This window comes from Drosophila novamexicana, unplaced genomic scaffold, assembly GCF_003285875.2.
Source record: "Drosophila novamexicana strain 15010-1031.04,08,12 unplaced genomic scaffold, DnovRS2.1 tig00000008-arrow-pilon, whole genome shotgun sequence".
Lineage (NCBI taxonomy): Eukaryota > Metazoa > Arthropoda > Insecta > Diptera > Drosophilidae > Drosophila > Drosophila novamexicana.
Genome location: NW_020824765.1, coordinates 901,440 through 925,658, shown reverse-complemented (window position 1 = coordinate 925,658; position 24,219 = coordinate 901,440). Strand labels below are relative to the sequence as shown.

The 24,219-nt window shown below is 42.3% G+C and overlaps 5 protein-coding genes and 1 long non-coding RNA gene across 9 annotated transcripts; 3 read left to right on the top strand and 3 right to left on the bottom strand.

Moving 5' to 3' along the window:
- Positions 1 to 1,913: 1,913 nt before the first annotated feature.
- LOC115761453 (lamin-B receptor) lies at positions 1,914 to 5,710 on the bottom strand. Its single transcript, XM_030703223.1, has 3 exons — positions 5,569 to 5,710; positions 4,939 to 5,281; positions 1,914 to 4,145 (listed from the first exon to the last, which is right to left on the bottom strand). The coding sequence occupies exons 2-3, from the start codon at positions 5,239 to 5,241 to the stop codon at positions 2,340 to 2,342; spliced, it is 2,109 nt and encodes a 702-aa protein (XP_030559083.1). The 5' UTR covers positions 5,242 to 5,281; positions 5,569 to 5,710; the 3' UTR covers positions 1,914 to 2,339.
- A 349-nt stretch (positions 5,711 to 6,059) lies between these two features.
- On the top strand, positions 6,060 to 9,914 carry LOC115772060 (transport and Golgi organization protein 11). 2 transcript variants are annotated; one of them, XM_030718007.1, is made up of 3 exons: positions 6,060 to 6,157; positions 6,310 to 6,937; positions 8,828 to 9,914. In XM_030718007.1, exons 2-3 carry the CDS (start codon positions 6,377 to 6,379, stop codon positions 9,104 to 9,106), a joined length of 840 nt encoding a protein of 279 aa, XP_030573867.1. In that variant the 5' UTR covers positions 6,060 to 6,157; positions 6,310 to 6,376; the 3' UTR covers positions 9,107 to 9,914. The 2 variants fall into 2 exon arrangements, with proteins under 2 accessions (XP_030573867.1, XP_030573876.1); XM_030718016.1 differs by lacking the exons at positions 6,060 to 6,157; positions 6,310 to 6,937 and adding an exon at positions 8,670 to 8,755.
- Positions 7,431 to 8,437, bottom strand: LOC115772073 (MIT domain-containing protein 1). The gene has a single exon (XM_030718028.1). The coding sequence runs from the start codon at positions 8,360 to 8,362 to the stop codon at positions 7,532 to 7,534; it is 831 nt and encodes a 276-aa protein (XP_030573888.1). The 5' UTR covers positions 8,363 to 8,437; the 3' UTR covers positions 7,431 to 7,531.
- Positions 9,915 to 10,624: 710 nt separating the features above from the next.
- On the bottom strand, positions 10,625 to 11,543 carry LOC115765346 (high mobility group protein D). The gene is made up of 2 exons (XM_030708861.1): positions 11,332 to 11,543; positions 10,625 to 11,233 (listed from the first exon to the last, which is right to left on the bottom strand). Exons 1-2 carry the CDS (start codon positions 11,479 to 11,481, stop codon positions 11,045 to 11,047), a joined length of 339 nt encoding a protein of 112 aa, XP_030564721.1. The 5' UTR covers positions 11,482 to 11,543; the 3' UTR covers positions 10,625 to 11,044.
- Positions 11,544 to 12,340: 797 nt separating this feature from the next.
- LOC115765362 lies at positions 12,341 to 13,884 on the top strand. 3 transcript variants are annotated; one of them, XR_004018110.1, is made up of 3 exons: positions 12,341 to 12,512; positions 13,138 to 13,380; positions 13,459 to 13,884. It is a non-coding gene; the product is annotated as an uncharacterized LOC115765362 (long non-coding RNA). The 3 variants fall into 3 exon arrangements; XR_004018109.1 differs by having other exon boundaries at positions 12,437 to 12,512; positions 13,145 to 13,380; positions 13,459 to 13,879; XR_004018108.1 differs by having other exon boundaries at positions 12,461 to 13,086; positions 13,145 to 13,380.
- Positions 13,885 to 15,787: 1,903 nt separating this feature from the next.
- LOC115765339 lies at positions 15,788 to 17,011 on the top strand. The gene is made up of 2 exons (XM_030708849.1): positions 15,788 to 16,193; positions 16,258 to 17,011. Exons 1-2 carry the CDS (start codon positions 15,861 to 15,863, stop codon positions 16,744 to 16,746), a joined length of 822 nt encoding a protein of 273 aa, XP_030564709.1. The 5' UTR covers positions 15,788 to 15,860; the 3' UTR covers positions 16,747 to 17,011.
- Positions 17,012 to 24,219: the final 7,208 nt, after the last annotated feature.

Here is a 24,219-nt window from a genome sequence, read left to right as displayed (position 1 = left end):
CAAAATGTTGATGATGATGAATGTCAGCGCCCCACAAAAGAAAGTAATTTTGTGGAAAAAGTAAACCTCTCCACCCCCCCCGACCCCTTCCCAAGCTGGGCCAGCTAACCTTGTCGACAGCCCGCCACGGAGTAGGCGTGCCCCAAAGCCGTTACAACTGTTAATGACATTTACGAATGTTTGCGAGAGTCGCCCCAACATTCTCGAACTTCCACTCTGCCGCCGCACATAATGCCAAAATAATGACGATGGCTGGACCCAGTCAACCAAGCCCTCCTCCTGCCCCTCTCCCTCCCACTTCGGCGCTCGCATGCAATAGAAAAATGACGCGGAAACTGTCAAAAATATGAAAAAAAAAAAAAAAAAAAGGAAAAACCGCAGCCAGCGCCGCCGTTTTGCGGTTTGCTTTACAAATGACCGTCGGCGTTGATAATGAAACTCTACTTCCCTCGGCCCCCTATTCCACACCCCCTCCTCACCCACCACGACCCCTCCTGCCTGTGCCACGCCCACTCAACGAAAATTATACAATAACGGCGTCAACATTAGCAAATTGTTCCCAGCGAGAAGCAGGGAGCTTCCCAGCGGACTTTCAGGCAGTTCCGTTCCGGTTTTAACGAGCGAGCTCCAATTGCAGACCTTTGCCCAGATCCAATGATTGCTGGGCATATGATTTGGCAAAGAATCCTCCTTCATTTTCAGTCCGCTTTCTTAGTTCGAACGGAAAAGCTTGTCCTTGCTTTGAAACGCAAATGGCAAGAAATTAAATAAAAAACTGATCCCAAAAATTGAAAAACCATATACCTTATGAGTACGTGCTTTACAAGAACATTCACAATAGTTTTGGGAACTCAATCGTAAGTCATCTCAGAGATAGGCCCAAGACAGCCCTCTTTTCAGATCGATATCTATTGAAATGAAAAATTGTTGAGAAAAATACGAACATTTTCTAAGAAAAGCCCAAAGCTCTAGTGCCGCCCGCTAACGAGATCACAAATATATAATATATATCAAAAATGTATTATATATATCTAATATATACTAATACTAATATATACAAAATCATATTATGAAAAGTTTTCGAAGTCCTTCTTGGGGCTTATCCATAGATCTTACGCATTCTACCTTATAGAAGCTCAGTGGCAAAAGGTGTGAAGGATATTAGGTAACAGCATTTTTATGATATTATCAAATCAAAAAATGTCATTGGAGCCACGGTAAGCCCAGAATTCCAAGTTTTCATTAATCAAGTTGGAAATTATTTGATTTGACAATGCGTTTTATACTATTTCCTTAGTAATACGTTTTTATAGAAAACATTCAAAATCGAAAAAAAAGTTGTGTTAGGAAATGCACCTACCTTAAGAGAGCATTGCTAAATATATATTTAAAAGTTCAAACAGAATTAATTAATAACTTAAACCAGAGAAACGAAGTTGATTCAAACGCAACGGATGCTCTTGGAGCGCCATCTGCCAACAAGAAGAAGCAACTTTTGAGAGCGTTTACTAAACACATGCTGCAAGCAGTGCACAAGCAGTGCATTTTTATGTGAAAGCAGTTTGTCCGTTAATATTTCAAATTTTTCCTAAAACGGAATTTGCTTATAGAAAAACTCTAATATATGTAATACCAGCTAATATTTTCCGATTACATCCGATTTTCATAAAGTTTGGCTTTTTGTTCTTGGTTTGACATCTAAATCAACTTGTCATCTAAATCTGGCAACATTATTCTTGGTGAAAGTTCAAGTGAAAATCGTATGACCAAATATCCTATATAGATATGGGTAACAATATCTCGGGGTATACCCGTTAGTAACATACGAAAACATAAAAATAGCAAAGCTAGACCATATTTTTTTCGTTTCCTTGTCTTTAGAAACGAAATTATTTTGTTTATTATAATAAAGTAATTGCGATATTTACATGGTACATGATTTAGAATTTGCATAAGCTACAAGTATCATAAAATGGAGTTAAATAATATAGTCTAAGTCTTAGAAAATGTCTAATTATATAAGTTGCATATAATTATAATATGGCTATAGCGATTTATTATTAGGCCTTAGCAATATATATATAATTTTCTCGATTTCTTTTTGTCTCGAAGTAAAATAAAATTTTGTACTAAAATCATTGAAAGGGAAAATGGAACTGCGACGAGCAGCAAACAAATGTGAGTGGAATACATGATATGGATGTACTGAATATATATATATACAAACAAAATCAAATTCGAATGTAACTAAAGGCTAATAAAATAAAAAGTTTGCAAATTGTACTCGTTAACGGTGGGCAGAGCCAAATAAAAATGAAAATCGATTGAGCGACGCGAGATTAGTAAATCTTGGGTAGTATATAGTAGCGCACCTGGGTGCAGTAGCGGTGCCAGGACGAGTGATAGCGGCCCTGATTGCGTGCATTGGCGCGGGTGGCGCGATGCAAGAGAACGAGCACCAACAACAGCAGCGACAGCACTGGCGGCCAGGCGGGGCGCAAGTACATGGGCGCGCCCAGCGCACAGAGGGCGAGTATGTCGCCCAAATAGTTGGGCTGACGCAAATGTCCCCAGAGGCCGCTCAACAGCAGCCGGCTGCCCTGGTAGGTGTGTATGGTGTCGATGTTGGCGAAGATGGGGTTCTGTGAGTTCAGGCGATACTTGTACTTGTAGGCGCAGCTGTAGCGCTTGATGCAGAGACCCACAAACAGCAGCAACAGCGCTCCAGCTGGCATCAGGTAGCTGCCAATGGGCACACGCTGCTCGTAGAAGTATTTGCTGACCGAGCTAAGCAAATAGGGTGTGGCCGCATAGCGCAGCAGCAGCAGGCAGCCGTAGCCCTCGTGCTGCAGCTCAAAGGAGCAGCTCAGGTGATGCTCGAAGAGCAGCGCATCCAACACATAGATAAGCAGCGAACTGGCCGCCAGCAAAGCGCCGGCATCATAGTTGAGATTGTTCCAGTAATAGCGCAACAAGTAGACGTAGCCCTCCTGGGCTTGTGGCCAATGGGGCCACTGCAGCGTCTGGTAGATGTAGCAGACGGCATATAGCAAGGTGCTGACCAGCGAGAGGCGATAGTAGTACTGCTTCCAGTCGACGCGTCCCAGCCATTTGGGATTCAGCTGACGTCCCAACGCAAAGTCCACCAGAAAGTTGCCGCTGCGTCCATAGTCATTGGCCAGCGTCTGGCGCAGCACATTATATTTGGTGGTGTCCACTCGCCAGTAGCTCCAGCTGGCGGCCACAAATGCGCTGACCAGTCCATAGATGCAGAAGCGCAAATAGTGCCGCAGCACAAAGCTCACAATCGGATACTTTAGGTACTCGACAATGCCGCCGGCGATGAGCAGGGTGAAGCACACGCCCAAGCCATTGAATTTGTAGGTTTCGCGCGTCAGATGGACCCGTCGACCTGGCAGCAGGGCCACCAGCAGAAAGACCACAAACTGATAAGCCGTGAAGACGCCAACGACATGCGTCTGGAACACCTGACGTGTCAGATAGTGCCAGTCGAGCAGTACCGTGAGATTGGTGCGCTTCAACTGACAGGCATTGCGGGCCGTGCAGCTCCAGGTGAGATAGTAAACCAGACCGGGCATCAGCACTAGCAGCAGCAGTGCGCCCGGCCAGCCGCCAAATTCGCGTGGCACCTGCAGTTTCCGGCAGACATTGCTCTCCAGCAGGGGCGTTGTCGAGTGTCGCGTGACATTGAAACTGCGGAATGGCTCATCATCCTCCAGCTGCTCGTCCTCCTCATCTATATCTTCCTCGCCGGTGGAATAGCTGCGCCTCGAGCTCTTCTCGTCGTCATAAACAGAACGTGAAACGGAACGACTGTAGCGACTACTCGCATCCTCCCTATTGACCGTGGGCGTGCCCGCCACATTCGAGATGGTCTTCGATAGAGAACGCCGCAGGCGATCTGTGATACGTTTGCGTATAGAATCCGTGTCCACATCCGCCCCGCTGCCGCCCTCGGTGCGGATCTCAATGCGCTGTGTAGTCGTCGTGCTGCTGCTATAGGTTCGTTGGCTGTCCGGGCTGTTCACCGAGGAGGTGAGCATCGCCTGGTTGGGCGCACGCGACGATGTGTTTGTGGTCAATGTAATCGGAAAGCTGCTCGAATTGCGCACTGGCGATGGTACCTGAATAGTTTTCAATCATTTTAATAACTTACAATTAGCTCAAATCTAAATATAACTAGTTTAAAGAGCATCCGAATTGTACTTTCAGCTCATCCTGCGACCCGCCCGCCAACCATCTTGAGCGAAAGTTCCCAGTTTGGGCAAGCATATAAACCAAAGAACTTGATTTCAAAGCATTCATTCCAATGATATAGTGGACCGAACTTGTCTTAAATATAAGGAATAGAACAAAAGGTTTTATACAAGAATTTCGTGTTCGAATTGCCAGAAAAATACAGACCTAGGCCAAGTCCTACGAGGATAGCTCTAAAACTAAGACTAGAGACGAGGGAGACGGAAGCCAGATGAACAAACGGAAATACTTTATCGACTTGGCTGTTGATACTGATCAAGAAAGTTATAATACCCTCTACTAGAGTATAACAACTCGCTTTGTCCATGTCAATGTAAAGATACTCTCGCAAACATCATGCGAATTCATATGTAGACCACATTCTTTGGGCAATAAAAAAAAAATATAGCAGTGTATCTATTCGCGTGACAGTTGGTGTATTTCTGCAATGAACTCATTTCACCTTCTACTGTTTATACTTTTCACTGTTATACGAAAAACTAGACGAACATATATTAAGGGAGCACACGCTTGATAAGATCTCAATACACTGATTAACCAAAGGAGATAACAAAGCTGATAGACTCGACCAGAAAACCGGTTAACACACACACACACTCACACACACGCGCGCCAAGAAAACAGTTGATGTGTTATAGAGAGAAAAGAACCTGCACCAACCTCATTGACTTCCTTGATGGGCGTCGGGGACTTAATCGTGGCCTTGATGGAGCCTGCTGCTGCAGTGGGCTGCCCGGCAGCGGAACGCGGTCTGCTGGAGCGGCGTGTGCGCGGCGCTAGATCCACTGTGGTTGGCTCCGGCAGCACCTTGTTGCGCGAGGGTGAGGCACGTGTGCGTGCTGCAATGCCCTGTGTGTGGGCTGGGGGGCCGGCTCGTCTAGTCTGTGTGCCGGGCGCGGCTGCAGCGGCGGCAACTGGTGCGAAATCCTCTGTGCGGCGCGGACGTCTTAAGCGTCGATCCATTGCAGTAGTTGCTCTATGTGAATGGCCCCTACTGTGTGTGCTGTAAGTACATACACAAAATGTATTTATATAATATAGAATATACAATATTATTAAAAGCGCGATCTATATTTTATTTATAGTCTGCGCCGCGCGCACACACACACACACACACATGTATTTACACTTTCCCGCCCTGCCCCGCCAGAAACTAGCGACTTTTTCGGCAACAACAACAACACTTTTCAGCTGGCACACAAAAAACGGCGCGTACTGTACCCGGCGACGTCGACAGCGCAGCCGACGGCGACTGCAGCGAATACTGTTGTCTGGCTGTAATGCACTTACAATTAAACCGCAGCCAATGTGCGTTAAATGTATTTTCTGTTTAAGTTATTAAATAAATATTTGTGTACGTCTTCTTTTCTATTTAATTAGTCACATTAATATTGCTTATATCAGCCTTTTCAAAAAGGACGCTCGCCGATTCGTCCGAATGCCTCAGAAATTTTGTTGCAAATGAGCGCGGCAACGCGTTAGCAAATGTAAATGTGTGTGTGTGTTAATGTTACCGTTTCGTGGTGAATGACTGCGCGTTGTAGAGTTGCCAACATACATAGTATAGAAGTGCAGCAAATAAAAAGAGAAACTAATATTAGTTATTGACATTATAAATAGTAATCTTTTAATGATGTATTATTTCTCTATAAATGTTCTAATAGCAATGATTTAAATAGTTGCATTATTTATTGCACTGCTGCACAACCCTGTACTGTATGCAGCTGAAGCGCGTTTATGGTCAATTTTAGTACATTCTTTTGCTGCCTTTTTGCACACACATAATTCTACAACAAAAGGCAGGCAGCGAGCATAAAGAGAAAAAAAAACTTAAAATTAACACGGAATATACGGAAGTTTTTCTGTCAGTTCTAAAAATGTAAGTAGCACAAAAATAACAAAAAGTTCCTCGACGCAACAAACAGCAAATATGTTGTGCAACCTCTACCTAAATTACCAGTGATTTATAACTGTTATGAAAACGTCTCTCTCCTAACGCCTCCCAAAATATCTGGCCGTGCCCCAACCTAGCGCCGCAGCCACACCCCCTGCAGCCCCAGCCGCCGTGTCGCAGTGGACACCGGAATAACAAAGCGCTATGGTCACACCGCAATCACCCGCACCAATGTTCAACGGACTGGACGACGATTTGTACAACGATGCCAAGTTCGCGCACGAGATCAACGACAAGATGCGCGTGCCGAAGCGCATCAAGGCCACGGGCGAGTTCTCCGACGAGGATCTGTTGCTGTCGAACCAGAATGGGATGATCAGTTCGTGGAACTATCACGACAAGATCGATATGAATGTGCCAGATCGGATTGTGGTGCTGGGGCACAATCAGCATCTGGAGACGCGCTCGGCGCCGCGTGAAATCCAACTGGAGAACTCCATATTACCCAAGAATCCGTCAATGGGCTTTCTGCGCGTCCAAACGCCGCCGCGCGTCATCACACTCACGGATCATCATTTTCCATCGGCCTCCGAGGAAAGCTCACCACTCAAACCCAATGGCAATCTCTATGGCCACGATCTGGATGGCGACATGGACGACGACGACGAAGACGCCCGTGCCACGCAATATGTGCGCTCCAATGGCAACGTCCGCATGGGCTTTCACAACAGCAACGATGCCAACTCCGTCGAATCGGACTCGCAGGTGAGCACTCGCAATGTTGCCATCGATTTTTCATTTCTATTAAATGACAAAACGCGAGACGATGCCAACTCTGGAATTCCTAATCCCATGTTACGTCACATTTCAGTTCGTGACGCCGCACTCGATACAATTTCGAACAGCGTAATCTTTCAGAGTCCACTTCCATTATCAGCGCATGTGCTAATGCAGCCCCCATGACGAAATCCGATCGCCTCCAATGGCAACAGCTTTCCTACACACACACACGCCCAACCACATTTTTTTTAATTGTTTAAAGATTAATGAACTGCTGACGCCAAGTAAATCGTCTGGCATTTAGGTCTTGAAGTGTAAATCTTTCGCCTCAACCCGAACCAAGATCTGATCAGATTTGCGCTTCTCATTATGCTCCTATCATTGATATCAGACTATATTACATAGCTTCTTCCTGTTTGCAATTATTGATTATGAATCATCTCTTATATGCCCAGCCTAAATGTTGACGGAATCTCTCGGTTATATTTGTATGTATATTTCATGCCTATTACCACAATTCGTTTTATGACCAAAATGTTTTATCTCTATTTTGTATGCCAAATTTCGTAAGGGCGCACATTAATCGCTTGAGTAGACGTTGGGAAGGCCTTGAGCATGATTCTCAGGATCCTTGGGCGGCTGTTTGTAGGCGGGTCGCTCTGTTGGTTCCTTGAGTGGCTTGGAAAAGGCGCGACACTTCCAGACGTCGACCTCGGTGGCCAGGCACTTGCGAAAGTCGTAGTCGCACAGGCCCAGCGTGTACATGTGCTCGGTGGGCTCAAAGTAGTGCAAGCCGCGTCCAATCTTGATGACAACGCCCGAACTGAGCACGATCTTGCGATCGTGCAGCGTTTCGTCCAGCTGGAAGTTCATGTGAATGTTGCCCGTTGCCAGATCGGCGCGAATCTGCTGGAGTACGTGCAGCTGATTCTTGGGCAGCGCCGTATCCGGCCGCGTCGTCAGTCGTATGTACTTCAGGTAGCGACAATTCTTGACCAGCACCTCGAAGAAGTTAAGCAGGTTCTTGAACTGATGCTGCTCGCTGAGATGCGGCTCGTTCAGGTGCGCCTCCTTGACACTGTCATTCAGATAAGCACCGAGCAGACGCTGATAGCTTCGTCCACGTGCGTCCCGCTCAACGACGATATGCTCCAGCATTTTGCTGGCATGCAGATGACCCCTGACCTGATCCCGCAACTGCTTGGCGCGCGCCTCGTACAGCTTCAGATATTTGACGCACAGATGCTGCTTTTTGGGGTCTGAGTTGGACAGCTGATTCAGCTTGAAGATGCTTTCCTCGTAGAGCAGTATCGCCTCCATAATGTGACCCGTTTGCTCGCACTTGAGGGCATTGCTTATGGACTCCAGCTTGGGCAGGTCCTCCTCGTCGGAATAATGCGCCTGCGACATATCTGACCAATTGTTCTCTGTACTTAAAAATTTTGTTTACCAACTTGTTTTGAAAAAATGTGCACAATAATTTGACTAACTGTTTAAAATGCCAGGAATACTACGATGCCTTCCAAAATTTTGGAATAGTTCATAAATTTGTAACACGACCACTTAAAACTGCACTTTTTGTACTTAAATTTTGTCGATATCCCAAATGCATTTCTCTTAGAAGTGAACTCTTAGAAGTGAATTGTTTCATCATGGCAGCAGGATTACACAGGCAAAATAGGCAGATTTTACCCATTGTGATTATCTTTCATAGATTTGTCAAATTTTAGAGAATAGCAAACAATTATAGTCAACTTTATATTTATATATTTTATTTAAACGATGGTCTGTCAAAACTTTTCCGTAAGTTAAGATCAGCCAACACCCATGCCTAAGCCCAATCCTAACGAACACTTCTCCGTCCCTTGTCCACAGCTCACAACGGGCAGCGCGAGCAAACGCTCCCAGCTGATGCAGCAGCAGCAGCAGAACAATTTGGATGCCTCGATGCTGGCCCACCGCGAGGGCACGCCCATGGGCGAGTTGACGCCGCACGAGGAGATACTGTATCTGCGTCGTCAGCTGGCCAAACTGAATCGGCGCGTGCTCAACATTGAGATCAACAACGAGCAGCGAATGCAGCGCGAGAAGATTGTCTATTGCCTGGGACTGGCCTACTTTGTGCTGAAGACCATCTTTTGGCTGAATCGCTAGAGATGGAATACGGGCTGCAGCCTGATGGTGCTTTCCTTCGTTTGTTTTCTTTTGCTGCATACACACACGCAACGCTAGCCGGGAAAACTGACCAGTTTACCATGTTTTCTTACTTCCTTTAGTTTTTTTTTTTTGTAAATGGCACCGAGAGAGAGACTTGGTTAGTTTTTTTTTTGCCATATTCGTTTTAAGTTCTGTAATTAAATAAGCACAACCTCGATATGTTTTTCCGTCGTGGAACCCAAAAACAAAGCATCAATTTTAATCATTTTTGTCAATACATCAAATCGAATTAAGTCAAAATGCTTCTTCTTATACGTAGACCCTGTACTTGTTGTCTAAAAAGCAGCCGAAACGCCCACAAACTGTCGCGACCTTGAACTCTTGTTGGTGTGTGTGTATCCCTTCCGAACCCATTCAAAGCACGGAACTGAAATATTCTTTTATATACATATATATGTATCTATGTATATATATATATATATCTATTTGTGACTTAATCTAATAGCGCCTAAATTTTAAAATCACATTTCAAAGTTGATCTGAATTCTCGTGTGCTTTTTGTTAAATGTAGTTTTTTAGCCTAAACATTGTTAATCATAATCGCATGGAGTAATATTTGATCCCAACAACGTGAAACTAACGGTATTTCTATGCAATAGATAAAGATACATTACATAACACTTAAAACTTATGAATTTTGATGGTGAAGTTTAAATATACCGAATCCAGCAACAGATGAAATCATTTAGCTTTAGTGTTCGATTATTGGAGGATGATATTTAAAACAATAAATAAGAAAAACGTTTCAACTTGTCTTTTTCTTTACTTTATCAAGCAATTCATCTCTTCAATCCTTCAGCTTACATTTGGTGCGGAGTTCGAGGAAATCTAAAAGGGGATTCCCCCTCATCAAAGAAATCACTTGGTTTATCTTTTTTTTTTAACGCATTTAAAAAATGTATTTTATTTCTTTTTATTTGTTTCTCATATTGGAATTAAATTATATAGGTATTAATTAAGACTAAAAATTAAATGCAATACATCTTGTGATTTATTCTGCAACATCTTGAGGGTTTAACAAAGATGTTTCTCTAGAGTTCAATAATTACGAAAAACCTGAGCGAAATTTCGTTCCTTTTCGAACGTCGTGAAAAAGCTCTCTCAAGGCCCTTTCAATTGTTTTCTTTTGTTTGTTTGTACACTCTTTTTCATTTGTTTCTGGTTTTGTTCTTTTTCTCTCGATAACTTTTAACATTATGCATTAGAGCTATTGGTATATATCGATCTATATAATAGACGGTGATAAGCCGTTTCTCCTGGCAGACCTAGCAATGTCATCATGTTGTGTTCTTGGGAAGGGGGCGAGGGCGGGGTTTGATGCCGTACAGGATATTTTGAGAACAATTGTAGTTTTCGATTTTTTGTTGTTTTTATTTATAATGGAATTACGTTATCGTTTAATTTACAAATTTTTATGCAAGATATACAAATTGATCAATGTTTTTATTTTTTTTTTGCCGTTTTCTAGAATTGTTTTCTTTGAAGGCGAGAGGAAGAATTCCGCGCCTCGAGCTCGACTTAAAAACTGTTTGTCCTCTCTCGTAAATATGTGTATACTAAAAGAAACGCCTACTATAAACTTAAATTCTTATGTATAAATACAATTTTGCATATGTTCTTCGTGTTGGTACATTATTCAACAGTCGCGTTCTTTCGACGGCAACTTTCCTGTTCAACGGTCTTTGTATTTCTATGCTATGGTTTGTTTGTTTGTTTATTTTATGTTTTGTGTATGGTTGGTGCAAGTGGAGTGTAGGGGGGTGGTGGTGGTGGTGGTGGGTGTGGGTGGAGTTTAGACGAAATGCGATTGACTGACTGACAGGTCCACTGATGATGTTCTTGTGGTTTCTGTGATGGCGCCTGTGAAGCGATCTCTTACTCGCTTTCATCGTCATCGTCGTCATCAGAATCGTCCTTTTTGCTTTTTTTCGCTGGTTTTTTCGCAGGTTTTGAACGTTTCTTGGCACCGCCGTTAGCAGCAGCACTGCTGCCGCCGTTGGCCTCAAAATCTTTGACGGCGCGATCGTAATCATCCTTAGCCTTGGCTGCCTTTGCCTCCCACTCCTGCAAGCAAGCAATGGTCAGAGAAAACGGTTTTTATTAGTTTTCGATAAAAACAATTTACTTATGCACATTAAAGCTGGGCGTGCGAGCTTACTTACCGACTTATCCTTCATTGCCCTCCATAATTCACCACCGCGCTTGGCCACCTCGGTCACTTTGATGCCGGGATTTTCGCGTTTGATCGACTCGCGAGCGCTGTTCAGCCACAGCATGTAAGCGGAGAGCGGACGTTTTGGTTTGTCGGCCATTTTCTTTTGTGTTGTTGTGTGTAAGTAGTAAGTTACTAAATTAATTTGCTATAAGCTTCGAGCTGCAATGATTAAATAGACAAGCATACATTAGTATCATCATTGCAGAAAGAAAAATAAATAAAATGCACGCCATGTACTCAGCGAGCGAGCGTAAAAACTAGCGCTCAGACCAGGGAAGCCACCACCACCACAAATCGAATAAGCAACCAACACACATGCAGCAATGGCCGCGCGCAAAGCGTCGCGTCAAGAGAGATGGCAATACTGCTCACACGCACACACTGCTGGCGCAGCGTCGACGCTGACGTTTGAGAAAAGCGCGCGCGCGCGTCTTTCTGGTATTGGTACAAGAGACAGCAGAGTGCGCGCAGCTAACAATATTCACCTATTCATATCACAAATTATTTGCATTAATAATGAACAAAAAAAAATAAGCGTTTGAATGACAAATTACAGCATTTTCGACATTAGCAGCCATTTTCGTTCTGCACTCCCTCAGCGTCGAGTGCAAACGACCGAAATGGCAACACTTTTTTCTGTATGTACTGCTGCCGTCGCCTCGGACTGTCTGCTTGGGCCTGCCAGTGTAGTACAGCAGCGTCGTGTGTGCGACGCGCTCTTTGGCACAGGCCAAGCGACGTTTTGTATGAGAAATGTACTACAAAGAGCAAATTTTGATGGGAAAAAGCAAGCAGCAGGCAAAAATGCACAGAAAACTGTGCTAAATATGCTTATTAAATGGCTTTTAAAGCAGCATTTCTACTTTTTTAAAATGACACTCGTCCGACATTTAATAAATTGCACAATCTTTGTTTCGCTAATTTTGCCTGTCAGCTTTAAATGAATTAAATACTTTTATTCTCTTTTGGTCAATTCAATAAAATGAATCAAAAACAAGTTTGTCACACTTTAAATTTAGTTTTTGATTGCACAAAATTATTTTAAAATACTTTCTTGACTGCTTGCGTTTACCAACCTTCCACGTTTCTTCACCGACTTCAACTGTACTGAGTGAAGCAAGCAAAACGGTAAGGAAACTGAAAGCAGCAAGCATTGGGCGCGCAGCGCAGCAGCGACGTCGGCAGCAGATAAATTGCCGGCTGGGCTGTTTGTCTGACCGAGAGATTGAGAGAGAGAGCGTGAGAGACCGAAAAGAGAGAGCACAAAGAGCGAGGCAAAGCAGAAACACGGTTAAATGACGAGTAAAAACAAATACAAATACGGAAACAAAGTAAAATATGTGAATAGGCCGAAAAAGCGCGCATTTTGGTTAGCTGCGCGCGGGATTATAAAAACAAAATATTGCCCAAGAAGAATGTAACGCATGGCTCAAAAACAATTATGCAAAATTAATTAAATGAATGGCCTAGGCAGCCATTTTGACTTGGCGCCGCTCACGGCGAGCAAAAAACCCGAAATGGCAACGCTTTGGTCTCTTGGTACAGCAGCGTCGTACTTTTCACAGCGACGAACTGAAGTGTGCTCTAGAGAGAAGGCAAAAAGTGTGAACGATGACTGAAAAAAGTCGTTAATTCATTTGATTGTCCTAATAAACGATGTTTCACTGCACTATTTTAAAAAAAATTTGTATATACTTGTCTTGTGCGTTCACTATAATCCACTAAGTATATTTTTGATTTTATATTTCACAAGTTCTTAGGACTCAACCAACCTTTCTTGTGTGCTGCTCAATTTCAACTGTACGGACTTAGCGTCTGCCGTCATAACGAAAGCAAGCAGCTGCCAGCTGGTAAAAACGGTGAGAGCGGCGCAGTCGACGCAGGCAGCAATGCTGTTTAAGATGAGTGCGTGACGCAACATGCGCTTCAACAATTCACGACTTGGCACGTCTTTTGAAAAAAAAACGTAACAATATATAAATTTATCGTTAAAAATGTATAATACTGAACCTAAATATTTATTGTTTATTTTAACTGATCTATTTTCGCTTAATATTACTTATAAATATATTAGGTTTGCGAGCTGCTGCGCAGATAATTCGTGCTGTCTCACGACACGTAACCATATCTAGGAGAGTCAACATGAGAGAGCGAGAGGAAATACAGCCGGCAAATTATCTGAGACGCTCGTTGAGATAAATCAGAAGTATAAAGTTAAAGCAGAAACACCGCTAAAAGCCATGTAAAAACAAAAACAACGTCAATAAAATGCTGTTTGAAATGTAAATAGAATAAATGACGAACACAAAGCGCATTTGCAATAAAAACAAATTCAAATTAGCTAACTTACAAATATGAACCATCCAAAATATTCCTAATGTGCCCCATATTTTCCCTATGAGAGGTACGCATACACACCAAAGGCGAGACCAGTCAATGGCTCTCTCACTGGTACATACAAAAAGAGCTCTAACTGAGACTGGACTTAAAAATGGCGCCAAAACACAAATTATAGTCTGTAGATGGCTGTAAAAACATATTTTACCCGAAAAACATGCATTGAATGTTTTTGTAGATACATAAATGCTTATTAATATATAGTTTTTGGTTCTGAAACTCAATGTTGCTCAATGCCAATAACCTCTCTTTTCAATATATAACTTGTTTAAGACAAGCCGCACATAAATATAAGACTCGTATTCAATCGCAAATATAAGTGAAACATGTTAATAAAGTTACTTAATCACTATGGCAGAAGCGGAATTTAGCAATTTATGTTTTTGCTTCTGGCATTTAGTTTCTTCTCGTTTAGTGAGCAATGCTTTCATATTGGGTTATGCATAGCAACCAGCTTGCTGTCGTGCGTACTAACGACGGCAAAAACAAGGTAGAAACTATACGCTGACGTCACAAATGAACGCGTTAGGCGATATTCGAACTGATACAACAATATTTTAATATATAAAAAAATTCTAGTTTTTACAGAAAACTTATTTTCATAAATGTAAGCTGCATAATTTGCTTACAGTAAGGGTTTTAATAAATTAATGTCTAGTTTATCCAATTTGAGGGCTTAAGAAGAGTTATATATACAAACATACATATATACATTACTAAGGAATGTTTTAAAAGTAGTAAATACAGAATGTATATTTTTCATGGTCCTATCATTATAGATTATTATCCTATTCAGAGATTTGCAAAGAGCAACGATCACGGTCCTTTCAGAACGCGATCCTTCTGTACTTTGTTTGTGAGAAATCGCATGCAATCTCATGCAATGAAATACATACATACATACATACATATGTACGTTTACAGTTAGAATCGACCACAAGGGCAGTTCTCAACATTGTAACGGCTGCTTGTAACTGCTGCTATCCCGTTTAGGGTTAAACATTGCAGAGATTTGGCGGCCAGTTACCACCCAAATACACGGCAGAGGCTGCGGATCAGTTTCCCGCCAAAAAGAAAAAAGAAGAAAAATATGAAGAACGCTGGAAAAAAATGAGCCGAACTGAAGCCTAGAGGAAAAATGGCGTTGCAGTTAATGCTGTTTGCTCGTAAATTTCTAGCAGGAAGGCAGAGGCAACGGCAACGGCTGCCGGCCGTACAAAGGATAACGATGTCACGCGCTGTTTGCAGTTCACAAAGCAACAAGGACAGCATGAATAGACGAGCCGGGGAACTAACGCAGGCAGGATAGGCAGGCAGACGCAGGACTCGCCTCAAATTGTGTGTGCGATGTCTTGCTAAGCTGCATTTGTGCCCATAGTCTTTTTAGGAACGAAATCTTCGAGTTCACATGAAAATGCTTAGGGTAGCTGCTGGAAGTAGGCATGCGATAACAAGGACTACGACAATGCAATTGAATTTGATTCTCTCAACCGAAATTCTGTTGATACTTCAGCCAAGCAATACTTAATTCCCTACCATCCGGATCTTAGTACCGACTTAATATATATACTACATAAGTATGATTAATTTCCTGCAGTCTAACTGAATTTTGAATTTGCCAATAAGAAAATATCAGTCTTCGCCTTGCAAGGTTGCAAGAGACGTTGGTATGGGAGGCTGTGGAGGAGGAGGGGGGCGGGGGGTTGCTTGCATGGAAGCTTCTTTCCCATCGCATTCTTCTTATATATCGCATCGCCAATCGGTTGCTAGCAGCTATCGATAATTGCTTTGCGACTGCTTCCTCTTCGCTAGACGTGCTTCTTCTCTTGATGGCACTGCAGACGAGGCAAAAGCAGATATGCGAGAAATAAACAAAAGCTGGCAGCAAAACAAAAGCAAAGCCAAAGCTTCAGCAATGAGCACGACAAGAGCCGAACGCCAAGAGAAAAAGCTGCTCAGAGCAAAAGCAACAATCGGCAGGCCGCAGTTCTCAGCAAGCATTTCGAGCGCGCGGTCGCCTAACGGTTTTTAGCATTTTCCCCTCCACCTCGATTCCCTGCTCGTGAGCTGGTGTCCGGCATGTCCAGCAATGGGGGCCTACCATTTCGCTTTACCGACGAGCGTCACATGAAGTTCGTGGAGCTCTACAGCCGTGAGCCGTGCCTGTGGAACCGTCGACCATATCTGTGGGGTGCTCGGAACGCCGCCTACAAGCGCATACAGCTCGGCATTAACGCCGAGACGGAACCCAATGAAAACTCGATAACATTGCAGGGTGTCAAAATGAAAATCAAGAATATGCGCACTGGCTATCATCAGGAACTAAAGAAGATCAGGGCTAATCCAAGGTACACACCGAAAATTCCTTGGTTTGCTCCGTTACACAAGTTTCTCGCACAGTTTCTGGACAAGGTAAATGTTCCTATAACCGTTTCTACTGCATTCAGCATTTATGGTGAATATTCCGAATAAGCAGAAATCAGACGAGGAGGTGGTGCTGGTTCCTTCACCGCCCCTAAAGCGTCTGCAGATCAAATTGCCGCGCCTGAAGACAATCAAGCTCCTGCCGCTGGAGTCCGAAGAGAAGCCCGAAATCAAAATGGAACTCGAGCCAAGCCAACAGGTGTTCATACCAACCACAGCTCTGCCCCTCATGCCCACGCTGACGCCACCCCCGCCGCTGCGCCTAATCACACCACCAGCTCAACCGCCCTCGCCAGTCCCACCTCAAATACTCGAAGTCACCTCACTGCCCACAGTGAACCCCACGTTAGTGGACCGACCGCGGGCGCTGCAATCAACGGGCGATGATGAGTTTACATATTTCGGACTTAGCGTTGCGGCCCAACTGCGCAGCATGCCCCTCTCGAATGCGATGATCATGCAGTCCAAGATTCAGTATATGCTATCGATGGAGCGTCGTAGGATTGGCGGTGACACGACCGAGGCGAACTTGTTTGCGTAATTGGGCCAGGAAATGGAGGAACTGAATGAATCTTATAAAAGATACAGCTTAATGGTTCCGACTATTAGGAAGATAACTCAAACTATGAATGTACTTGAAGCTTTACAGGAAACAACAGAAAAAATATACGAATATCTTTACTCCTGCTTATGTGTGATTTAAAAAATATTATTTATAAATTTCCTAAGAACGGCTAAGTGTGGAAGTTTTTAATTAAGTGTAATTTTAAATAATCTGAGACAATGTGCAAAAATCTTTTGATAAATAAATATCATGCAAGCTCATATTTCAATTCAATAGAGAATGGATCGTGAGTTTTTAAGCACGATGATTTCGGTTGGGTATCACGCACGACCTTTTCTAATTCTTTTGTTATAGTATTTATATTGTTGATCGTATTTAAGAATTATTCATATTTTAAATATTCTTATGTACATATTTTTTTATGCAACTGACTAGCAATACGTGAAGACCATCGGGTTGCCTAATCAACATCCCGTTGTTCGGATTGGATCCAATTCCTCTTTCGGTCTCTATTCACCACACATTACCGAATAAGCAGATAATGCCTTACATAACATGATTTACAGAATTAAGTATTAGGCTAGATTTGTGTGTTGGTTCGTGTCACGAAAGATAATACCACACGTGACCATCTCTAAGTGCTGATATCGAAACGACGTGTAGAATAAATGTTTTACTTTGTTAAGTTCTAAAGAGAAATATGGAAATATCCTCGTACCCGAGCATTGAGCATCGCATCGCCGCATAAGCAGAGCAAGCAAATGTTAAAGCACAAGGCAAGTACATGAAAAAGCAAAAGCAAAAGCAAAAGCAAAAGCAAACCGAAGCAGAAACAGCAATGAAAGCAAACCGTACTGTACCACAAATTTTGCCTGCTAGCGCTTGGCAGCTAAGAGCAGCGAACAAACAACCAAAGCGAGCGAGCAACTGAGCTGAAGAGTGACAGCGAGAGCGAGAGAGAGAATGTGTGTGCGTGTGAGATGCATGAGTGTGAATGCGTGTTATTGTGTGGGTGAGTGTAGGCTGTGCCGTATTGTCGAATTTTCGCGCTATAACGAAATGTTGTCTCAAATTATAGCGCAAACTAGCCGTCTTTTTGGCATATTGGCGAATGCGGCCAGCATCAATCTCAAATACCCTACACGATACGGCGACGTCAGATTACATGGCTGTGTCTGCTAGCACATACATACACGTACATAAATATGGATATGTTTATGCATATGTGTATGTAATCGCCTGTGCATGTGTAGAAATCGCCGTTCAATTCTGCGACTCAGTCAGAGAAACTAAGAAAACCGGACGAATACAACGACGACAACGAATTGCTGACTGCGATTGTTGTTGCGGTTGTTTGTTGTTTTCATTTGTGTTGTTTTTTATGAGCATGCTTATCGTCTCTCTGTACGGCATTGGATTTTGCAACAACAAAATACCCTACAATGTGTCAGTTCAGTTCAACAATTCAATTGAAAAACACTTCCAAACTCTTACTGTATGTATATACATATGTATGCCTTTTAGTGATCCATTCTCTCTGATTATCCTAGTTAGAATAATTGATTTCCCGTGAAAAGATAATGTGGCCTATCAGCACTTGAGACATGCCTAAAACTGTAAATGTTTATGACATGCGTTATCCTTGTTTGGAGAGGCACCAACATTCAACCATCCTTCGCATAATTCCTTTTGGGGTCTCAACTGATCACTTTGTAAGGCTCAACAGTGGGCGCAAAAAGTCTACCCACGGTTCGACATGCATTGAGAAGTTCGCAATTCCGTGAAGTTCAGAGCTTCACTTTCGCACTTCGCCATCGAAATTGGGTCATATGCCAGCGGTGGAGGCGGCGGCGGCTGCATGGCCCAGAATCAGAGCAGACTCCCCAGCTGGAGTCGAAGTTGGTGGTGGAGGTGGAGCTGGAGTTGGAGTTGGAGTACGAGTCCTGTTGTTGTTTCAAATCGCGCAACGGCATCGTCAGCCACACTCGGCCACAACAATAGGCAGCACATGAAATGTGTTTAAGATACAGAACTTGGCCTTTGAAAGACTCTGTGGGGCCTCTCGTGTGGGCCCAATCGGCCTGACCGTCCGTCCGTCCGCCCGTCCATCTGTCCGCCTGTCTGCCAGCTGTCTGCTGTTTGGGGCCAACCGGCCCCGAGCCACAGCCACAGCCACAGCCGAGCGGCGTCACAGCAAACGTGCACATGCCATCGCCCTCCAAACAACGACCCATCCGCATATTTGTGAGCACTCACTGCCCCCACTCGGTATTTATATGCATCATCAGCTGTTCGTGCGAACCGAGCGCCAGCAGCACACAGACGCAGAGACCAGAATCTGAATCAGAATCAGAATCAGTACCAGAGGGCAGCACATTACGAGGCACAAATACTTTACTTGCTACAGCTTCAGGTGGTCGGCTTCTACCTGTGCCCATGCGTACGCATATGCATAGCGCGATTTGGATCCAGAGTAATTAAATGCCTGGCGTCAAATTGCTCTTGTTTCGGCTATTGATGAATCGCACGCTTGATCATAGCAGTAGATCGTGTAAAGGGTGACAAAAATAATCATTCGAAATGTAAATCGTTCTCATATAGGTATTTCAGTTATTATCTCAGTTTCAAGAAAGAAAAAGAAAGACTGCGCTTGAAAGTTTTGAGTATGTCTTGCAAACGAAGAAAGGTTTCTTTATAGTTCAAGGTGAATATTGTGTATTCAGTTTTATCAGAGACATAAAGCTTTAAATTATAAAAAGTAAGCAAGCTATTTCAAGAATCTCCCAGATCCATCACCAGCAGACTTTGCTATCAACTTTGTCCTTGTACCTCAGTCAAAGCTTTAACTTGTTGGGAATTTTAAGGCGTCAAGCTTAGAAGAACGAAATGAAATGATTCTTTGTTACTGGGGAATGTTTCTCAGTTTCAAATCTTGCTAGCATTCAAGAGCAATATTCAATCAATCAATCAATCAATAATCATATTCAGATACTTTTGCCACTTCACGAATATGCTAAGCGGAGCCAATTAGGGCCTACAAACTTTTGCTTGGGAAACTGTTCGAAACTTTGCATAATATCGCAATTTTATTGTCCTGGCTTGTGAATATGTGCATTAAATATGCATTGCGCAAGCATAACATAACGGTAAACGTAAAAGATACATTGCATCCATATGGCAAGCATATTGGCTCAAGTAGGCGACGACAATAAGACGCCAGTGCACCAAAAAGCAACAACAACAACAACAACAGGAATGACAACGACAACAAGTGCCTGGCACTCTACTCTGACCATTTCGAGGCCTGGCCAAGCCGTCCTGCTGTGTGCGCCCAAGTAAAGTATATTTATGTGTGTGCATGGAAACTGCAAGATTCACTCGCCCAGCCCAAGTCATCCAGTTCTATAAAGGGACCAACGGCAACAATCATACACACACACACACACACACACACACACACACACTAGCACACACATGCACATACACTGCAACATATGCGAAACCCGAGTATCACGCACAAATGCAACTAAGCTGGCAAACTATGCCGTCCTCAACATTGCCTCTTCATGCCAAACAACATGGTAAAGCGTCCGACCACCCCGGACTTAAGTTCTCTAGGATAACGACATCCTCTATGCACTATCGGACTATTAAAGAAACTGGAATGAAGCGGTCAAAGGAAATAAGTTCAATTTAGGAATCTGAATCAGAATATATAAAATATAAAAGAAACTTGAATCAAAAGGAAAAAAATGAAGAAGACTGAATATCAAATCGAGATTCGTAAGAGTCAAAGAATATAAAATATATGAATTTTAAAAGAAACTTGAATTAAAAGGACCAAAGAAATCAGTTGAAGGAATATCCGGTCGACATTCGTAAGAGTCAGAGCATATGAAATATAAATAAAATTTGAATCAAAAGGAAGGAAATCAGTTGAATGAATATCAGATCGAGACCCGTACGAGTCAGAGAGTATAAGATATAAGGGAAACTTGAATCAAAAGCAACGAAATCAGTTGAATGAATATCAGATCGAGACCCGTACGAGTCAGAGAGTATAAGATATAAAGGAAACTTGAATCAAAAGCAACGAAATGAGTTGAATGAATATCAGATCGAGACTCGTACGAGTCAGAGAATGAAAGTTCTTGATATATCCTGTTATTTATATATCTTTTTTCTCAAAAAAGTAAACACAATTGATTGATTATATGTCTTTTTTCTCATGTCAATCATATAAAGCTGTACTGAATCTTATAATCACATATAGATACTTTTCTATTCTGTCGAATACATTTTGAATCTTCCCAAGCAATTGAAATAATATAAATAACATACAAAAGTAAAACTAAATAAAATTATTTTCACAAACTGCCTTTTCAGTTAGACTAATTTCTAGTATTCAGAAAAATAACAGCAATTTTCATAATTTACTTTCTGATAAATGATATTTTACTACGCACATCCATAGCAATACCTAATTGTTGGTAGAACATATTCGATAGATGCATATTACCAATTATATTCGGTAATTAATATCTATTTTCATCAGCTCGGCTTGTATGCAATTATGTTTTCGATAGCTACTCATTATGTGAAACCCTTTTTGGGAAGAGGGTATATGCAGTTCGAGTTACTCAGCGTATCCTCGGGTCTTATACAATGTGCCTACCAGTTTGCACTTTGTTTCTATGCTCTCACACACGCAGCATAGCAAAGGACACACACATAGAAAATGACGCACACACAAAGACACACTCACACACAGGCTCGTTATATCCACATCCTGTCGAGTATGCGTTCGGTTCGTTAGCTCGTTCGCTCCTTCGTCTGCTGCTGCTGTTGCTGCTGTTGGCTCGGGCAATGCTTGGGCTGGTTTGCATATATCCCGAGCATATATTCCCGTTCATACAGCCGACAATTGCCACCACCGAAGCGACTGCAGCCGCGTCTCTCACCTCAGAGCAGCAGCAGCAGCAGCAGAAGCAGCAGCAGGCAGCAGCAGCGCAGCCAGAGCCAGAACCGGAGCGGATCGGGTCTACACCCCCAACCCCCAACGCGATGTCAATGGCCCGTTAGTTTGGGTGCGGGGTTCGCTTACAGAGGCACGAACCCACGCGCGCATTGGGCGGGGGGTGGTTATACGGCAAACAACCAGAATAATCGACATCGACCCACTGCACTGTGGGCCGAGCTCCATGCGAACAACTTCCACCTAATCGACGGTTTTGTAAATTTGCAGTACATATATTCAACAGATTATTGCGTTGCCTGGCACCAGGCTACAGTGACATGAATGCCATTTTATTGCAAGCAACTTCTTGGTTTCTGCTCTCTGTAATATCTATGAAGGAACCTAGATTCTAAAGGGCATATGTCATCGCACAAATATAGCTGCTAAATTACAAAAGTTCCCCAAATAGATTTCTACTATTTATGCTCATTAGTTATGAACTTAAGATATTCACATTTTTGGTGATTTATTTTTATTTTGTAGATTTTTACCATAGAGCATTTAAACCTTTTTACTATAGTAAATACGGATAGCATAAATTGCAATCAATTTAATATTTCCTTATTTGTTCGAGAACTTTATTATTTATTATTATATATAGCTCTCTCCTTCCTTAATTGCAATACGTCTATCATATCATAATATCTCTCCCCATAAAAATATAATGCTTAACATTAAAAAAAATGACTTTAGTAGATATTTAACAAGTTTTTGGTACCATCAGATGAGTTCTTTTTTGACCCATTAAGGAATTTGACGAACTAGCATCGGAGTTCTATGCCAGTTATATTCCAGTCCAAAAAAGATAGAAGAAGTTGATTCTCTGTATTTATGAAATAAGATATAATTTCATGATCGCAAACATTATATATAGAATTATAATATTATTTAAAATATCATTTTGCCGATATAGGAATATATTTTGAAAAATTCGAATAATTAAACGTATATCCCGAGAACTTCTCCCATTTAAATATGCTTACATACTAACTAAAAAGTTGTACGATCTATATTGCTGTCTATAGGGTGCTATAAATCTTTTAATTCAAAGAGCTCGATTAGCCTTTCAATCAATGCTCAAGCTCTGATCCGAGTCACAGGGGTATTGGTCGTGCTTTCTGATATTCACACGTAGCAAACATATAAAGTCTTGCAACGTGTTGGCCATAGCGCCTGGCCCACTGCCTGGACACAGTATACCCTACATCGAATGCGGCCCATTGTTTTTCGCAGTCTGGCTGCGACGTCGCTGGGGGCCCGTTTTGGGGCTGTGTGCTGTTTGCTCGCATAGATACAGATACACACGACAACGACACGTACAGATACATCGCAGTCGCCGTCATCGCCGTTGCCGTTGCCCTCCCCTCTGTCGCCTCTGTTTCTGCCGCTGCCACTGCCTCTGCCTCTGCATATGCCGCTGCCTATTTCACTCGTTTGCTCGTTGGCTCGCTTGCTTCATACGTACTTTCGTTGCGGGCCTCTGCTACTGGCTGTACTCTGACTGCGGCTGTGGGCTCAGCAGAGCGAGATACTCGTACTGTAGCCAGAGCCATACAAGCGAAATGCTTCAAACTGGTCGAAAATCATTGTGCGCTACACTCGATGAGCTTTTATGGTTTTTATGTGAGGTTGCAGCTATTTTAGTAAACTATTTAATACTCTCGCATGTCTAAATGCATAACTAACATTAAACCAGTCGAGCTTTAAATTGGGCTTAACACTAAATATTGTTGACCAAAATCCCCCATTTTTTATTTTTTATTTATTTGTATATCTTAAAAATGTATACAAATATAAAGATCAAAAGTCAGCTGAGCGTTATATAAATGTTGCTTAGTTGACTTATAGATCGGGTAATATCATCTAAATATTTATACGTGCTCTTCTCCATATAAAATCAGAACTAGGTTATTTCCACTGTATTGAAGAAATATTCGAATCAAAACATATTAAGTTTCGATAATATTAGTTCAAATTCAACTTAACAAGTTTGTATTGAAACATTATTTATAAAAAATGAAAGAAATTATTTTTGAAATGTAGCTTCAAGTCTAACTGTATTAACATAAATATAACCATATACATATGCTAACCCACTTTAAGGAAAAAAAGAGATTTTTTTTTTCTAATTTGCTGAAGTATTAAAATAATAATCTAGAAACTGAATGATCTCGAAATACTTAAAGCAAAAATATTATAAATATTTCGAAACGGGTCAATTTTATAATTCTAAAGAAAATGTCATTTGTTTCAACCATTACAAATGGACAAATGATCGTGCTATTATTTAGAAAATGTTTGAAAATTTCATTAGGTTTTTGGAGATTTTCTAAAACCATTTCAATAGGCTACTATCATCCAATATTTTGATTCAACTACTTGGGTTTGTGAAGTAAACCGTTTGGCGCAGGGCAAGCCAGAGCAAACCAGCC

Bases quoted from the DNA above. Each gene is read 5' to 3' on its own strand.
- LOC115761453 (XM_030703223.1), bottom strand. From the start codon at position 5,241: ATGGATCGACGCTTAAGACGTCCGCGCCGCACAGAGGATTTCGCACCA. The intron at 4,146-4,938 runs GTTGGTGCAGGT...AAAACTATTCAG, and splicing joins CCATCAAGGAAGTCAATGAG to GTACCATCGCCAGTGCGCAA.
- LOC115772060 (XM_030718007.1), top strand. From the start codon at position 6,377: ATGGTCACACCGCAATCACCCGCACCAATGTTCAACGGACTGGACGAC. The intron at 6,938-8,827 runs GTGAGCACTCGC...CCTTGTCCACAG, and splicing joins CCGTCGAATCGGACTCGCAG to CTCACAACGGGCAGCGCGAG.
- LOC115772073 (XM_030718028.1), bottom strand. From the start codon at position 8,362: ATGTCGCAGGCGCATTATTCCGACGAGGAGGACCTGCCCAAGCTGGAG.
- LOC115765346 (XM_030708861.1), bottom strand. From the start codon at position 11,481: ATGGCCGACAAACCAAAACGTCCGCTCTCCGCTTACATGCTGTGGCTG. The intron at 11,234-11,331 runs GTAAGTAAGCTC...GCTTGCTTGCAG, and splicing joins GGGCAATGAAGGATAAGTCG to GAGTGGGAGGCAAAGGCAGC.
- LOC115765339 (XM_030708849.1), top strand. From the start codon at position 15,861: ATGTCCAGCAATGGGGGCCTACCATTTCGCTTTACCGACGAGCGTCAC. The intron at 16,194-16,257 runs GTAAATGTTCCT...CCGAATAAGCAG, and splicing joins TCGCACAGTTTCTGGACAAG to AAATCAGACGAGGAGGTGGT.